The 19,069-nt window shown below is 33.9% G+C and overlaps 1 protein-coding gene across 5 annotated transcripts in view; it reads left to right on the top strand.

Annotated features, from left to right (window-relative positions):
- Nucleotides 1-19,069, top strand: part of LOC143255469 (phosphatidylinositol-3,5-bisphosphate 3-phosphatase MTMR3) — a 57,327-nt gene that overhangs the window by 11,115 nt on the left and 27,143 nt on the right. For 4 of the 5 annotated variants that reach the window (XM_076511180.1, XM_076511178.1, XM_076511182.1 and 1 more), the window contains exons 2-8: nucleotides 1,012-1,319; nucleotides 2,200-2,357; nucleotides 3,371-3,485; nucleotides 5,155-5,268; nucleotides 5,452-5,678; nucleotides 12,220-12,439; nucleotides 14,650-14,845. In XM_076511180.1, the coding sequence (XP_076367295.1) occupies nucleotides 1,021-1,319; nucleotides 2,200-2,357; nucleotides 3,371-3,485; nucleotides 5,155-5,268; nucleotides 5,452-5,678; nucleotides 12,220-12,439; nucleotides 14,650-14,845 (1,329 nt within the window). In that variant the 5' untranslated portion in view covers nucleotides 1,012-1,020. Of the gene's footprint in view, nucleotides 1-962; nucleotides 1,320-2,199; nucleotides 2,358-3,370; nucleotides 3,486-5,154; nucleotides 5,269-5,451; nucleotides 5,679-12,219; nucleotides 12,440-14,649; nucleotides 14,846-19,069 lie in introns of all 5 variants that reach the window. The other variant, XM_076511179.1, reaches the window with a different exon arrangement.

Below are 19,069 nucleotides of genomic sequence, written 5' to 3'. Positions count from 1 at the left end.
ATGGAATTTTCTAATGGGTTGAATGAGGCCTTTGATCTATAGTCAAGTTTAGTCAGTTTCAATTTTTATCAGGGCTGCTGACTCAAGGAAAGAATTTTTGTTGGCACCAAGGCTTAGTCTTTGAGAAAAGTTGTTGATTTTCTGGAAATTAAAGGATAGGTTAAAAAGTTTACGCTCTCAAAGGTTGTTTTGCTATGACAGCCTTAAAGGACTAGATGATCTTTTTTTTTTCCCCTGTTTGTTACATTTTTGGGAACAAACACCTAATGTTATTTTCTGTTTTAGGATTAATGTTTGTGTGGGTGTGTGTTTTAGGACTTTTTTATAGTGGTCTGATGCTGCCATGTGAGTGAAATATTGGGATGAGGAAGCTACCTTAGAGGAAGGTAAATTTAGATTTGAATGAAAATGGTTTTAGGTGGACATGTATTGATCTATTTTGGTTCTAGGCCTAAACTAAGACCTTCAATGCATAAATTCATAGAATAATACAGTATCAGGAAATCTTACTTAACAATGATACCAAAAATAAAGCATTATTCATCTTAAACCTTCAAGTCTTCTGATTGCCTTTTGAGAGAGTTTACATTGTTTGATTGCTACTAAATAATGTTAATTTCCAATCAGAGTAAACTATTCACTCGAAGAACAACTTAGAAATTAGTCTATCTGAAAGGAGTTATACATGCATGAGCTTTGTATATATTATTCCTAACTCATAATCCTAGCTGGAAAGTTATTTATTTGGATATGATAGACAATATAAACAAATGAAACTCAGAATTTTTAATTATCTTGATTTATTTTCAGAGTGCACTTTAAAAGTAAATACTTATAAATATTTGTGATTATAAAAATATCAATGTTTTTGACAGCATTATTGAAAGAAAGTACTGTATTAACACACTAAAACTAAAAAAATGTAATCATAAAAAATTAACAATTTTAAATTAATACTTTAGGTATTTAAGAATAGGACGAGCTAAAACTATCTGTAATTATAAAAAACAGACCTGTGCTATGGAGAGCGAAGATATTGACCTCTTCAGCTATGACAACGTGAAAGGGAGTGAGGCTTATCCCAAAAAACTGATTCAGACTGACGATCCTGCTGTCACAGTGCCCTTTCCAACTCTCACTGGGGAAGGCATAGAGTATTTGGGCTATACGACCGAAGGAACCATTGCTTTATCGAACTACAGAATTTTTGTGCACACCAAAGAATCTATTTTCAACATTCCCATTGGACTGATTGAACAGGTTGAAATTCGAGATATATTCTTCCTCATTGTTTTCTGTAAAGATGCTCGTTCTTTGAGGTTAGTATTTGTCTTTTTAATCTTTTAAGGCAGCTGTCATTGTAAATATTGAAAGAGATGGTTTCAAGTAAAAAAAATCACTGGACTGAAAGTAATATCTGTAAAATACAGAAAGCAGTAAAGGATAACTTTCTAGATTTTGAGCATGTGATGTGTTTTATGCTGCTTCATGAAGCACCTGTGTTGGTTGATATGTTGTTGCCTTGGGTACTTCTCTCTTAATGATCAATAATTACTGTGAATCATACACCTAAGTAAACTTGCACATGGAAACAGAATGGTGTTGCATTGAAATCTGTATTTGAAAAGTTATTACAGCTAGTAGAAATGTGTTACAGTATCACAGATATCAGTTGAATATATGTACATCTGTTATATATTTTATGAATAAAATATTGATTATCTTTGAGTACCTATTACTTCGTAGTGTAATAGCTCAAAATGTTGTATTTAATTGTTCCATGTATTAAATGCTAGTTTGCTTTTATCATTACAGTTTAGGTTGCAGCTTTTTATTAATTATGGAAATTGAAGTTCCTTACATATATCTGTAAATTAAAAAAAAAAAAGCTTAAATCTCGTTACGTTTCATTCTGTAAATAATTTATCAAAAATTATCAATAGATTTTTAGGTACTTTTGATATAAATCATTGTCATTGTTAGTAGTGCTGAGGGTTGTTGTATTTGTTAGGATTTTTTCAAACTATTTGTTAGGATTTTCAGTGTGGTTACAAAAGATTGTTTTCTTTGTTGTTGTTTTTTTAGAGTTCATCTTTGTTATCTTTTAATATTTAAATTGTTATAACTTCCACTTTCAGTGTAAGCACAACTCGTATGTCTTATTTTAAATATCTGTTAATATTTAAATCATCTTCAAAGGTGTACTTTTGGAACTAATGAAGACTGTCAGAAGTGGTGTCGCCGACTTTTGAATACTATATCCCCTCCGAAGAAGGTTGCAGACCTGTTTGGGTTTGCTTTCTTCTTGTGGTGTCGAGATGAAAGGCAAGACAGTATATTCCAGCTGCTGCATCAAGGTGAGAAATGTCACATGTATCCTACATTAATTTGTTAATAATTTATTTCTGAAATTAGGTGTAAAAATTATTTCAACTCTTGAGAAACATTTGAAACTAAAGTACTTATTGTAGCATCTCAATGAATCAAAGGGAATGTTTTAAATACGTACTGATTAACTTGTTTAAAATACTTTGGAAAACCAAGACTTGTACATGTCTTTTATGTTTTTGGCATGTCATAACTTCAAATTTGCAACAGCAATTATTAAAATCTTTTTATATCATCCACACATATATGTTCTAGTGTGACAAATATAATACTAATCAAGGTGTTTTAGAATTTAACCATTTTTTATAGTTTCAAATAGTAGAAGTAATAATAATAAAATACTAAGGTAGTCTGCTCTTGCACTTTCACCATTTCTAGGTAGATAAATAAAATTGTAGCGACTAATCAGAAAATTTAGGCTTAGCTTTCTGTGTACCAGGTATTTAAGACAATCATGATAGGCTAAAGTACTTTTAAAAGTTTTTTTTTTTTTTTATAAGCCAAAAGCAATGACTGATGGTTCTGAGTGCACAAGAAAAATCAGCAACACAAACAGTTATTGTTTATTGTGACTTAAATTGCAATGTCAACAGTTCCTTGCCCTTAAAAATATTAACAAATAAGCTATAAGTCATATTGTAAATTACAATATTAAATTGCAGATTTTTTGCTCTGAATGGTTAGCACTTAGTCCACTATGCAGTGCTAATTACAGTAAGCAAAAGTACAGCCAGTCATGTTGTATGTAATGCATTGCTAATGATACAACACTGAAAAATACAAATGGCATTCCAGTGGGTAAACAATGGATGTACAAGCAGGTAGAAAGTTGTATGTGTTTTCAGATTTAAATTTCTGCTGAGAGGAACTTGTGGTTTTATTTATCTAATAGGTAATGATCAGTTTAGACTCTCGGTGGAAAATATAGGTCGTTTTTACTTTAAGCTCAACATTGGTATTTATACTTAAATTTGTGTTTCAGATGCTTATTTCACCCGCACTCCTCGAGACCAGTGTACGGTATTTCAAGAAGCCAAGAGGATGGGCTTCGACCAAGATACTGTGTGGAAAATATCGGATATTAATAAAGATTATAAGTAGGTGATCCAGTAACTAGTAGGGAGTATTTTAATCAACAGGCAAATAAACATTTAAATACAGACATTTCATAAAAATAATTCATGTTAAATTATGTGGGGCTCTATGACCATTTTCTGCTTGTGAGGTAGGTTTGTGCTAAATTTTATATGAATACATAAGATCATAAATTATTGAATAAACATTAATGTTCCTTAATCTAGCCCTTTTAGCTTCTCATTAATTATACTTGACATGAAACCTGTTACACCTGCATTCTTAATATTTTCTCTGGGGGTTTCAAGAAACATTAGTGACTAATAATAATTTTTCAACCACACTGTCTGTGTTCATCATATTCCTTGCCAGTAAAGTGCTTTGCTCAATTCAGAGTTTTTTTGAGCAGACAGGATACTACAAACAAGGCAGTAGTTAGAACACTGCTTATATTGGCCATTTGTTTCTGTGTCCTGATTCAATGTCCTAGTTAAATAAATTTGGAACCAAAAGGTATAGATAACATTTTAATCTGAGCTTTTCAGCTTGAATTTAGTTTCACACAAACACAGAAATTGAATGTATACACTTTAGAATTTACGTGTAAAAATAATAAATTAATCACTTGATTCTACATTTTTGTGTCATTTTAATGAAAAATCCTCAATATTAAGCATTTCCTCATTCAACTTGTGCAGTATCTTTTTACCTGTTGCACCTCAAGACTCAGTTATTTGACACAGTAGTAATGGCTCATCACTTTAGGTAGCTACAGTATTCCTGGCCCATAACTACTGCTCTCATGCCCAACAGTTTAGAATCATTGAACTAATACATGGATTATATTGTGTTTAGTTAGTTGCTGACTAATATATGTTAACTATGAACTGTTTAAAGTATGAACATCTTTGATAACTAATGACATTATAATATATATTTCTTGACGATTTGGACTTAGTAAGAATGTTGGTAATATTATGTCTACTTGGGAATGATGATTTAGATCTACTTATGGTCTTTCAGCAAGAAGAGAAATTTGCTGTAACACAGTTTCTGTGCCCGGCATGGCCAGGTAGTTAAGGTGTTTGACTCGTAATCTGAGGGTCGCGGGTTCGCATCCCTGTCGCGCCAAACATGCTCGCCCTTTCAGCCGTAGGGGCATTATAATGTGACGGTCAATCCCACTATTAGTTGGTAAACGAGTAGCCCAAGAGTTGGCGGTGGGTGGTGATGACTAGCTGCCTTTCGTCTAGCCTTACACTGCTAAATTAGGGACAGCTAGTGCAGATAGCCCTCGTATAGCTTTGCACAAAATTCAAAACAAACCAAACACTGTTTTCTGTCATGCTGGCTGGGTTACAATATAAATGTGCAAAACAACAAGACCTGTGGTGTAGAATGCCTTAGCTGATAGACCATAACACAGTACTACTAAATGTGATATTTTGACATCTGAGGTTCTTTTTCTCGTAAAAACTAGTATGTTCTTACCTTTTTCATAATTCCACAATTGTCATCATAGTATGTTTAAAAACCTAAATGACTTAGGATATATTAGTGCTTATTCCAATAAACAGCTCCCTCTTCCATTTTGTAAATATTTTGAAGTAATTATTGAGGTTTCAGATTTAATATTTCATCTCCATCCTAAAACAACTTTCAACTGTAGTGTTTCTTTGTTGTATCTTGCAGACTTTGTCCAAGTTATCCTCGTTACATGCTTGTACCAGCAACCATATCTGATAAAGACCTAGAAGCTGTAGCAAGCTTTCGCTACTCTCGACGCATTCCCACAGTTATTTGGAGGTAACTTGTATAAGAATACTTTTCTTTTTGTTAATATGACCTCTCTAATGTGTGTGTGTTACACTAGAAAAGTGAAACAGAGGAGTTGATGTGATGTGTCTGAGTAACTTAGGTTATCTCTGCATGATATAGGTCCTTGAATGGTGTCTTATACAGACTTGTATAGTAAATCTCATTTCACAGACACCGAGTTAATGGAGCTGTGATTGCCCGAAGCAGCCAGCCAGAAGTCGGCTGGCTGGGCTGGCGGAGCAACCAAGATGAAAAGCTTCTTCAGGCTATTATTGATGCCTGCATATGTGATCCTGGATCTGCACATGACACAGCTGATCCGAATCCTTGTGATACTTCCAAGTCTACTGGAGAAGGAGACTGTGAAGAGATCTCATTGTTACCTCAGCTAATCAATGGTAAAAATTTATATTTTTTTGTTTTACTTCCACAACTCTCTGTGTTTTGTGAGTGGGGAAATATGTAACCACGTGTTGAGCAAGTTATGGACTAAAATAATGTACAGATTGTAGTTTTATTTTGTTCTGCAACTTTATATTCTGTGAATGATCAATTTTCAGTGATATCACAGTATCTGTGAAACAACAGAATGTGGAATTGTAGTTGCCATACAGTCTGTTCCATGATGGCTTTTAATATTTTCATATGACACCAAACTGTTTGTTAAATAAATTCTAAAGTTATTACACACTTATTTCCCATTTGAATAAGTGACTTGAAGTTATTCCATATTCTTGCATTCTGGTTAGTTAGAATATCTATTTGCAGTTACTTAAAAGTTCTGGACAATTTCTACATTCAAGTTATGGGAATATAGCATGTTTGAATGCTGTTTCTGTTTGTATTCAGTACTGTAAAGTATAGCATTTCTCAAAAATTAATGTTGTGTGTACCTGCAGAAAACTCTGAGGTTTTAGTTAGGTAAAGTCACTTGGATGTATCCTCAGATAACAACCAGAGATTTGAAATTTCTAATGCAACCCACTAAGTATATGTAATAGTGGTCTGAATCTTTCTAATTCTTAATGTACATTGCCTTGAAGAAAATATCAAATTGTTTTAAGACATTTTGCTTTTCACATCACCAGAAGTAAAACACTCATTTTATACTTTTAATAAAATTGTACTCTAAGTTAGTGTTGGATACAATGAAAATGTGCATCGTGTTTCATTTATTATTTTCTTAACTGTGCAATTATTATTACAGATTGAGCATTTGTAGGGAGAAATATCGGTTAATGTTGATTGTTCTTGGTATCTGTCCTCCATGCACACATTTTGATTTTTCTGGTAGTAATACCATGTATGTGAACTGGTTTTTAGGAATCCCATAATTGTAGATCCAAATACCTCTGAAATACCAGTACTGAAATCTGTGACTGCAGTTACAGTTTTATGTGAATAACAAGTCTTGTAAATATCTAACTGGTTCTGAGATATGCATTGAATTGAAGAATAATTTTATATTGAAAGTAGTTTTAAAAATATGTTACTAAATCATTCTATGAAAATAATTGTAATACTGGTGTTGAGAATAAATCAACTGATGCAACGACTATAGGCAAGATGGGAGGATGGAAAGTTTTTCAATATCAGAATAACTGCAGGATCAATCTGTTTGAGAGAGATAAGATGACCATTCCTAGTGTTATGATTTTACATATTTTATCACTGTGATACAACTGTAAAGCAAGTTTTAGAATATTGTTTACGTACCAATAGTTACTGAATGTCATTCTCGAAAATAATGGTACATACCAGTTGTTACTCTGTGATTCTCAAATATAATGGTAAATACCATTGGTTACTCTGTGATTCTTAAGTGTAACATTACATAATGTTGTTTACTTGGTGTAATTCTTAAATCTAGCTGCATGTATCATTAGTTACTTTGTAGCATTTTAACTCTTTCAACATGGACTTTGTCAGTTTGACTGACCATTTGACCTCATTGTATGTGTTTCAAGTCTTTACAGATTTAATGCTTCTAATATTGAATATAATGTGTACATATTCACAAAATCTGAGTCTTTCAGTTAATACTACAAGTCTTTGACATACAAAAAATCATTTTAAGTGAAGTATTTTTAATGAACTAAAATGAGGATTTGTCATGAATATATTGTGTGTTGTAGATTCCTGTTAATTGGGCCAGCAGTTAATTGTGGCAGCCATTTATTGAGACAAATTTTGAAAAACAGAAACCACTCAAGAATATAACCTAAACTTGCTTCACTTATTTGGGACACCAAGCCATTTAATTATGCCAATATAATGGTGTGCTGTACTGTAAAGTGTAACCTGTGGGTCGTTACTGAGTCATTACTGACTGACTCATTGATGTATTGTCACCATTGCTACCATATTTTGCTTCTAGTCTGGTAGCGGCTGCTGAATGGATTGGTTGTGATCGTTTGTGTAGCATATAATCATTTCTGTGTCATTTGTTTAAAATTTCAGACCCCTACAAAGATACCATGGAAAGATTTGATGCTTGCTGAGAAAGTTTCTGTTCTGGATCAAATTAAAAGACAACCATTTAACACAAGTCACTGCAAGCTGGTTGAGATATTGTAGATTTTGGCACTCTAATTATCACAGGTAATACAGCAACAAGATGAACTGCAAAATGAATAGATCTTAACAGAAAAAGAGAAGGAAAGTTTGAAAAACAAAAGTGAGAAGACAAGGATCCAGATGTTGAGGAGTTTGAGTGACTCACCAGAAAATTTGTGCATAGGTTATGATAATATTTTATACAAGAAGGCAATGAAGATAGTCTATTTGTGGAAGGTACCTGTGCTGATTTTGTTCAAGTGCAGTCAGTTAAGAGTGCACGGCAGGGTACACTTATAAATTTCTCCAACGTCAATAAGTATTAAGAACTACAGTAAGGCAAGTGCATGTACGTGCAGAAATTAAATTTGTTTTTTTGATAAATATTTTTGTCTGTTTGCACCATTTGTTCCAGTTCTTATATAGTAAGCAGAAGATTTACAGATTACAATACATGTTTTCATGAGAAAATAAATGGAGAAAACTTTTATCTTATGTACTATACATATGTGTACCTTTTTAAATTTATGTGCAATTTCGTATAATTGGAACAACTGCTTAATTGGGCTAAAGTATTCTAGTCTCAATGTACCCCAATTAAATGGAATCCACTGTATTTGTTTTGAATAGTGTTTCTGCAAAGTTATTTTCATGTAAAGATTAAAAATACATTTTTTCATCTCAACATCAAATTTCCTTTTGTAATCCCTAAACCAGTGATTCTCAACCTTTTCCGACTTGTGGCACGCAACAACAGTCTGAAAATTTTCGCGCCACACCTGGAGGTACTTTTTTTAGGTACACGATATATGGCAAGAGTTAAAAGCCTTAGAACAAAGATCACTGCTAAAGCAAGAGATAATAATGTCATTGTGCATCACATTTAGATACACGTAACACAAAAGAGTTAATTTAAAAACCCTTAGAACGAAATTCACGGCTAAAGCAATCGATATTAATGTCATCTGCACATTGACAATACTATTGCTTGCTTTGGCCACGAGTGTCATTCTAAGGCTTTTTAACAATTTTGTGGTGTAGCAGAAAAAATCAAAACTTCTTATTTTTACATATATTTTTAATGTGATGCTTGTGCCTGCTTCCAAGAGCAAATCAAATTGAAGCAAGGCTCTAACATAGACAAACAAGCTTGCATTTCATCATCAACTGTAAGAAGCCTCTTTCTCTTTCTGGCTTTAATTTCAGTCAATGCTGAAAATCCATTTTTGCAAAAACACGAAGATGCAAATGTAAGCAGAACTTCAACTGCTTTTGAACTGATTGCATGATATGAATTTTTAATGGAGATCCAAAACTCATCGAAGCTCTTTTTGGGATACAGTGACTGATAAAATTTGTTGTTTCATAAATCAATGAGCTGTTCTTCCTCCTCAGTTGTAAGATTTGTTGTCTTGTTGATTCCGAATGGATAGGTCACCCAGTTATATTCGTCGACAGCAAGTGACGGGAGTTAATGTTTTAGTGCGGACTGTAGGTCGCTTAATGTGCTCAAAATTTGAGGGCCAATTTTCTTCTTTGACGGACATTCTTTAACAGAAGAAAAACAGTCAAGGACTCCTTTCAAGATCTTATTCTTTCAGAGCATCACCTTTTCATTGAAGGCCTTCAGTTTGTACATTGCAGTTATAATGTTTTCAGATGGTCCTTGGAGACTTAAGTTCAGTGAATTTAATTTGTCAAACAAGTTTGAGAGAAATTGAACATTTAGCCACCAGATCTCATCATGAAAAGAAAATTCAAATCCTGCTTCCTTAACCTCCAAGAAAGAAATTACTTCAGTTTTTAGTTGGATAAGACGCTTAAACACCTTTCCTTTTGAAAGCCATCAAACTTCAGTGTGATACAGTAGCTTTTTGTAGTCTGAATCCATCGCCTCACAGAGAAGAGAGAAAAGTCAAGATTGAAGTAGCTGAGACTTGATGAAATTCACCACTTGAATAACTTGATTCATAATAGACTGCAAATCTTTCGGCAAAGATTTGGAGGTAAGTGCCTCTGTGAATCATGCAGTGAACAATCCTAATGTTTGGAATTTATTGGTGCACCAGAGTGAGGTGCACCAATTTTTCCTTGCATTGAAGGACAGCGAAACAGTGCAAACGTTGACACAGTTATTCTAGTGTAATTTGAAGAGCAAAATGTTTTCATTCACCAACTTAAATTTCGTGGCTTTTTGCTGTAACAAATAAGTATTTGTTTACAATTTTTCCATCTTTTATGAATCGAACAAAAGCCAGAACTTGAGCTTTTCCACTAACGTCAGTGGATTTATCAACTTGAAGAGACCATAGCAGAGACAATTCATCTTCAGGCGCTTCGAAGTGTTTGCAAACTTTATCCTTCAAATCTGACGACAAGTCTACAATTCTGCACAAAATTGTCATTGGACAGTGGAGCTTGCTTTAACCTTTTTGGTTGCATCCATTCCAAGCATAGTTGCAACAATAATTGCTAATGCTGGCACATTGACTGATTCAGCATCTGTATGCACTTTCTTGCATTTTACCAACAATTGAGCAACCTTATAACTTGAAAGCAATCCTTTTTTCGGGCAGCTTCATGTAGTTTACAAGCTTCCTTGATTGTTCATATTGTTGAGTCCTGAAATTCTCGAAGTATTCTTTTGGTTTATCCTTCACAGGTGAATGTTTTGTTTCCAAGTGTCTCTTCAGTTTGCTAGGTACAAGCGCCTCGTTCAGTAAAGCTGCATTGCAGAGTAGGCAGAATGGTAATTGAGAATGTTCCAATTCCAAAGAGATAAAACTATATTTAATGTATTCGTTTTTGTACTTTTGTTTGATTCAACACATTCTCCTTTGCAGCACCAGACTTACTTAAATATTTTTCCATGGATAAATATAAAGCTAATTCATACACGATAAGCACGAAGTTCTGCAGTTGATATAAAATTCCTACCTACAGCGTAGTAGCTGTAGCTTACTGCAGAATGAGAACGTGTTCCAGAAAGCAGTTTGATTGTTTGATGCATCATTTATGACGTACGAAGCGCTTGTTGCGCCACAATTAAACTAACAGTTGAACAGTTGCAGTCAAGAATGAAATTTAAGTATGAACTTCTCAGTGCTCGAGTTAAATGAAAACCATTTAATGCTTTGGAAGGTTTCAGAGTGTCTCTATAGTAGTTTTTATTAACTGACGTGTTTGACTTGCTTATAAAATCCCAAGAAAGTTGAATGTGTTTCAAAGCACCGCGGCACACAGGTTGAGAATCACTGCCCTAAACCTTCCTAAATATGTTACTAATGTTTGTTTTCAGTAAAACTATCTTATTTATTTTCTCTACTCTGTTTCTATACCAGTAACATTTTTTCACATAACTTATTTTATCCTGTCTTACATAAAAATATCCCAATTTTTACATTTTAATTACTTTTACAATAATAACTCAAGAATAAACATGTAAAACATGAAGTACTTACCCAATCTTTTTTTTCTTGCTGTCAGTTGTTGATGAAACTTAACCCTACTGGTTTATTCTGCTAGTTATGGAGTAAAGAACTTATATTTAATTAAATAATGCATTAAAGAACATTGTCTAATAGCATACACAAAAAGTACACAAATTCCCCCCAACCAACTCTCAAATTTTATCTGTCTTTCTATTTGACAAGAACCTTTAAAAAGTTATCCAAGTTAGTTATTAGTTTTCTCACAGGAACAAAGCTTGTAGTGTGAGTGTAATTGACAGTTACTTGTTCAGAACAAAATGTTGTACAATACATCATTTGAAAGATGAAAACCTTGGCCCTCTATTGGTTATAATTAAAAGTAAAAGAAAGCTTATCAACAAATCCTGATAAAAAATATGACAGGTAGGTGTGCCAGGAGGTGTCTGATTTTCTGTTTGATAGCTCGTTAACCAAACAGAATTGAAGGCTATAAAACTCGGAGTTTGTTTGAGCAAGGATGATTTTATAGTGAATAATTTACATTTAATTTCACTGTTTTTGGGTGGGGGATAAAATAGAGAAGATATATTTAGAAAATGTTTTGAGAGGAAATTCAAAATATTTTAAATATTGGCTTATAAAATTAAAAACTTGTATACCATTAAAATATGGATAAGTAGCTAAGATTTTATGCTATATAATTGGTACAACCCAAACAAAAAGTAGTTTGAAAACTTTTGAATGTAAGACAATAAAACTTTGTGTCAAGAGCAATAAAGGATACCCATGGGAAAAGGGTGTGTCAACAGTTGCTTTATGACAGTATTAAAAAAAAAAAATTAAGTTTGGATCTTTCAGTATAACATATTTTAATAGATCTGTTCATTGAGTACACTGAATATTTCCTTATGTATTTAGTATTGAGGTTGTAAATTTTTATTTCATTTTTCAGGGCATGCTTCTCAAGGAACTTCAAACCGTAAACTTCTGATTGTTGATGCTCGGTCATATGCAGCTGCTGTGGCAAACAGAGCTAAAGGTGGAGGATGTGAGTGTCCAGAATACTACTCCAACTGTGAGATACAGTTCATGAGTTTAGCTAACATCCACAGTATTCGTAAAAGTTTTCACAGCTTGCGTGTGTTATGTGCTTCACCTCCAGACCAAGTGAAGTAAGTTTATCTTGTTTGAAGGTTTTGACTGATCAGACATATTCATCTACTCCAGTTCAGTTTTTAATAATAATAATAATATTTGTTAGAATAATGATTTGCAGACAAATGCTTATGTGTTCAGAAACTGACACTTGAAATATAGTTTGGAATTTTCTTTTTTTTAATTCTGTTCACATGCTTCACTAGTTATTCTATTCATCACATTGTTTGCACCCCATGATATCACTTGTGTTTTAAAGTTTTAGTGAACTGCTATCCTGTCTAGTTTTATTAGAACTTGATGTGGACTCTTAAAACATTTTTTCTAAAACTAGACAGGAAAAGTCTGTATAAAACTATTCAACAATGCTGAGAAGAAACTTGTCTCGCATAACTGTAGCTACCTGGTGAGAACAGGTTTGTTTCACATTTGTTCACATAACCATAGCTACCTGGTGAAAACAGGTTTGTTTCACATTTGTTCACATAACCATAGCTACCTGGTGAAAACAGGTTTGTTTCACATTTGTTAACATAACCATAGCTACCTGGTGAAAACAGGTTTGTTTCAAATTTTTTTTCACATAACCATAGCTAACTGGTGAAAACAGGTTTGTTTCAAATTTTTTTTCACATAACCATAGCTAACTGGTGAAAACAGGTTTGTTTCACATTTTTTTCACATAACTGTAGCTACCTGGTGAGAACAGGTTTGCTTCACATTTGTTCACATAACCATAGCTACCTGGTGAAAAGAGGTTTGTTTCACATTTTTTTTCACATAACCATAGCTAACTGGTGAAAACAGGTGCGTTCGCATTTTTTTTTCACATAACTGTATCTTCCTGGTGAGAACAGGTTTGTTTCACATTTGTTTCACAAAACCATAGCTAACTGGTGAAAACAGGTGAGAGGACAGGTTTGTTTCGCATTTTTTCACATTAGCAGGTTTGTTTAGCATTTTTTTTCATTTTTTTCACATAACCGACAAGATTTTTTTTCACATAACCTAGCATGGTGAAAACAGGTTTGTTTCGCATTTTTTCACATAACCGTAGCTACATGGTGAAAACAGGTTTGTTTCGCATTTTTTTCACATAACCGTAGCTACATGGTGAAAACAGGTTTGTTTCGCATTTTTTTCACATAACCGTAGCTACCTGGTGAAAACAGGTTTGTTTCGCATTTTTTTCACATAACCGTAGCTAACTGGTGAGAGGACAGGTTTGTTTCGCATTTTTTTTCACATAACCGTAACTAACTGGTGAGAGGACAGGTTTGTTTCGCATTTTTTTCACATAACCGTAACTAACTGGTGAGAGGACAGGTTTGTTTCGCATTTTTTTCACATAACCGTAACTAACTGGTGAGAGGACAGGTTTGTTTCGCATTTTTTTCACATAACCGTAACTAACTGGTGAGAGGACAGGTTTGTTTTGCATTTTTTCACATAACCGTAGCTAACTGGTGAGAGGACAGGTTTATTTCACAGTGCTCACTTCTCACATTTGTGGATTCTTGTTACCGGACCTATTAATTTTTTTGCTGATTCTCTCTTACACTTATGAATTTTCTGAATGATGAAAGTAGAAAAATTAATAAACCTAATCATACCTATGTTGAAACTTCTACAAGTTGCTGTCGGAAGGTATTTTGTTTAATCTGATAATTTTTAGCTATGACTGAGTAGACGAAAGAAAAATTCTTCAAGTATCATCATCCATATCACATTAAATTCAACCAGTGTTGTGGTATTTGAATTTCTTAAATGATTACATAAAAATAGCTTAAGCCAGTGTTCCTGATAAGACACTTGAACTTTAAATGTTTTTTTATGTTTCTTCAGCATTGCATAGAAGAACTCATGTCCAGTGAGTTGTTAAACAAGTGGTTAATCTAAAGTGTTATGCTTATATACTTGTAGCTTATTTTGTAGTGCACTTATGGTTATAAACAAATATGAATAAATCCATGTATCTAACTGGAGCATTTTCGTAAACTTAAGTGTAAAAAATTTGCTAAGGGATAATGTACATAATGCCGTAATATTGATCTTCTATTAAAGTCTGTGTTAAAAAAAAAACTTATTTCTTAAGAGAAAGTATACATCAAACTATAATAGTGAATTTGGAAGTGTTTGTTTTCAGCAAAAGTAATACTTAGTATTCACTGTATTCTTTATTTTAAATAAAGGAAGACAAATATAGCTATTATTTTTAAACTTTTAGCTGGTTGTCTGTTCTGGAGAGCACTCGGTGGCTGCATTATGTAGGGGGCCTTTTACGATCTGCCATGATTGTTGTCAATGCTGTGGACATTGAGAAGCGGCCTGTGCTTGTTCACTGTTCCGATGGATGGGACAGAACTCCACAAATTGTAGCCCTGGCAGAAGTTATGCTGGACCCTTATTATAGAACTATGCAGGTATAGTATATTGTTCTTCAACATAGGTGCTTGAGCTCCTTTCTGGAAATTTGTACTTTGTGTAAAATAGTGTATACTTACACTGACACAAAATTTGGTTTTTCTACCTTTTTAAGTGATTTTTTTTTGTTTGGGTTTTCCTCATGTAATTATCCCAAGTGAGGCTGCTGGTGGACAGCATAGCTAACTAAACCAATTCTTTATGGGTGATTTAGATTGTGTGTGTGATGCTTGTTTTCTGTGAATAAGATTTACTTTCTTCAATTTAACTTTCATTCACCCTATGTGTGACAGAGTCAGAATGAGTTTATTGATACACTTGGCATTGAAGCATAGTTTACAATTCAAACTTCTATGTTATCTTAGATTTAGTTTCTTAATATCAAAAGAAAATATCAGGTCATCCCTTAAGTAATGTCAGATTTTAGGTTCAGAAAAAGAGAAAGGATTTCAAACATTTTTAATGTTATTTAATCAATAATGTCTGTTCCATTATTATTAATTATTTCCTGCCAATGATTCTCAAACTTCTGAATGCCACATCTATCAGATTCTTGGGGTTTGGAGGAAAAGAATGTAGAGAGGGTAGTTTTGACATCTTCATGTCTTCCAAGCTCTTTTCCATCACAATTGTTCTGCTAGCTTCGGAATAGAAGATAATCAGATGGGGCAAGGTCTGGAGAATAAGGAGAATGTGGAAGTTTTTCCCAGTCTAGTTCTTCAGTCTATGCAGATGTATTCTTTGCTGTATTGGGCTGTGCATTATCCTGGTGCAACACAACACCTTTATGATTGATCAAAGCAGGCCTCTTTTCTTTCAGTGCAACATTCAAGTGCTCTAACTGTTCACAATAGAAGTCTGATGTAATCGTTACATTGAGTGGCAGCAACTCAAAGTGGATCACACTAACAGTATCCTACCAAATGCTTAACAAGACTTTTCTTGGGTGGAGGTCTATTTTTGGCTGTGCTTTAGCCAGTTTTCCTGCACTGAGCCATTGTTTGCAGCACTTAACATTTTTATAAAATATCCATTTGTCATCTTCAGTCACTAACCTGTCCAAAAAAGATGTTACGTTCATGAGAGTGCAGGGAAGTGCAAATGTCCACTCTTGCTCTAAGGTTGGCTTCTCGCAACTTGTGGGAGACCAATTTTCCAATTTTTGACACCTTTCCAGGCTGTTGCAGATGACTGTGAACTATTGAATTAAGCTTTTGTGTTAGTTCTTCAACTGTTTACAGCACAATCTTCAAGTGCAACCAGCAGCAAGTCATCATTAAACTCGACAGGATGACCTGAACGTGGAGCATCACTTAAACTGTAATCACCTGATCTGAAATTCTGAAACCACCTTTACATTTTCTTTCATTAAGAGACTCTGCTTCATAAACACCTCGAATGTTACGTGTCGTTTCTGCTGCACTGTTGTTTTTTGTAAACTCGTGAAGCATTATATGCGTAATGGGCTCCTTAGACACATACATCTTCATAAGGGTTTATTTGATTAATGATTTGAAAAAGTGGAGTTGGGTTACTTTCTTTTATTTATCTGAACATTTTTATGCACGTCCTACTACATATTTTAGTCATTAAAGTCTTCTACAAAGACAGAAATGACAATGCATTTTCTATATTAAATTTTCAGACATTACTTACAGGATGAACTGATACTTTAAGAAATCTTAACATTCACTTCTATGTATCATGTATCTGATGAACAAAACCATAAAACTTAATGTCCTAACTTTTTGGTTTCTTGAGCTACCAATAAATTTGTTAACACCCCCAAAAAAGCTCCTTCCATCTTTTCATAGATTTCAAGGAGTTACTTAAACCATACTTGATAGACATCTTTATAACCAATTCTACCTCTAGAAAATGATTATTAGGGTTATTTATTTTTGGCAAAACGTGTGTAGAAAGTTGACCTAAGATTATTTATCTCTGATTGTCCAATTCTTAGCAATTTTCCAATTTTTGTTTTAAAGTTTGTGTTTGAAGGCTAAATGATATTCCATTTGAACAACTATCTCAGTGGTAAGTATCCCTATGTAACAAAATTTTTACTTTTTCTTGTTCCTGGGCAGAAAGTGTTTTCCCAATTGTTTATGCCTAAAGTAAATGGAAAAGACCAAATTTTTTGCTTCAAACTTTGCTTTTGTGACCTGGCTTGTGCCTAAAGTAAATGGAAAAGACCAAATTTTTTGCTTCAAACTTTGCTTTTGTGACCTGGCTTGTGCCTAAAGTAAATGGAAAAGACCTATTTTTTTTGCTTCAAACTTTGCTTTTGTGACCTGGCTTGTGCCTAAAGTAAATGGAAAAGACCTATTTTTTTTTGCTTCAAACTTTGCTTTTGTGACCTGGCTTGTGCCTAAAGTAAATGGAAAAACCTATTTTTTGCTTTAAACTTTGCTTTTGTGACCTGGGTATTGAAATTTTCAAATTTAACTGTTTTCCAGAACATTACAGGTTGATTCAGTGCTGTGTAGGTGATAGAGAATTTTCTAGAATGTTTTAGAACATTTTACAGTTTTCTAGAACTTTACATAGTAGTGTGTGTGTGTGTGTGTATACACACACACACACACACACACACACACACACACAGGGGCTCACCACTCACTGCTTCAGTTTAGTTCTAGCTGCCTAAGTGAACACAGACCTATCCAAGAAGGCTTTACCAAGTTTTCCTGTTATCTCTGCATTTTGGACAGCAGGGACACTGCAGTGCACTACAACAGGAAGTACTGGCCACAACAGACCGAGTTCTCTGGGGGGAGGCACAATGTCAAGTGTGAGCCACTAGTGGACCTCCAGAAGGTGTTGTTCTCACCATTGCACATAAAATTGTGTCTTTTGAAACAATTTGTTACAGCTCTTGATAAGGAGTCTGCAACCTTCGAGACTTCTTCCCTACGTTGTCTGAGGCAAAGATCAAAGCTGTTGTCTTTGTTGGACCATAAATAAAGAAGATCCTGGAGTGCACAGAATTCTCCAAGAAGCTCAGTAGGAAGGAAAAAAAGCTTGGGGCAGCTTTGTCACAGTGGTTTGGGGCTTCTTGGGAATCACATGCCCGAAAATTATGTGGAACTGGTTGAGGCTCTGGTGAAGAACTACAGCAAAATAGGCTGCAGGATGTCCCTGAAAGTCCATATCCTTGGTGCTCATCTTGATAAATTCAAGGAGAACATGAGAGCAAACTCAGAGGAACAAGGCGAGCACTTCCACCAGGATATACTGGACTTTAAACGCCGCTACCAAAGAGTGTATAACGAAAACATGATGGGGAGACTATTTGGGGACTGATACGTGAAAGTAATTTACATTACAGTTGCAAATCTCAAAACTACTCACTTCTAAACATTTTTGTTCATTTTTGTATAACGTTAGTATAAATACATGTAAATCTTGATTCATGTGTTTTATTCAGACCTTATGTAAATGAAAATGTGTAAATGTGCCCGTTTTTACATAAAATGGGTTAATTTCTAAATTTCATTATCCAGGCCACAAAAGCAAAGTTTGAAGGGAATAATGGCCATTTTCTATACTTCTACAACACTAGCAATTAAGAAGTAACACACACACTGTCCAGGAACAAAATTTATGTGACACAGTGTAATTTAGATTTAACCAAGCTGTGCTTTCTAGTGGTGCTGAAGATAAAGTGGATCACGTGCTTTACTCCTAGTGTTTGTTACAGATAGCAAATGGACTTACTCTGTGATTTATTAGTCTTGGTACAATGTGCATGTGATAAAACAGATTTGACAAAATGAAACTGTAAAGATCAGAAAACTGAACCTTGCAGAGTTATGCATCCAAAGAAGAAAAATGGTATTGTTCATTTCATTACTGTTAGTGTTAAGGTAGGGAAAATACTAGGTAAAGCTACATTTTTTTCCAGAAAACTTTTGATATGAATTTGGTAGATTCCTGGAGGTTTTATAAATGAAAACTGTGAGATGGTGAGAAAAAAATATACTTCCAATTTTAACATGAAAATCACTTTGCATTGAAGCTGACTTGTTAAAGGATTTATTAATTCACAGACAAAAAAAAATACTTTATTAACATTCTGATGTATAATTTTGTGTGCAACAGTTTTGTAATGTTTTTCAAAACTTGCCTAAATTTGTTTAGGGACTTGTAATGAGTTCAGTATCATAGTAAACATTACTATTGTGGTTGCTGTTTCAGTTTACTTTCATTAGTTAGAATGG

This window comes from Tachypleus tridentatus, chromosome 7 (assembly GCF_004210375.1).
Source record: "Tachypleus tridentatus isolate NWPU-2018 chromosome 7, ASM421037v1, whole genome shotgun sequence".
Classification (NCBI taxonomy): Eukaryota; Metazoa; Arthropoda; class Merostomata; order Xiphosura; family Limulidae; genus Tachypleus; species Tachypleus tridentatus.
The sequence above is the reverse complement of the archived record's forward strand: the minus strand, read 5'-3'. Positions and strand labels throughout refer to the sequence as shown.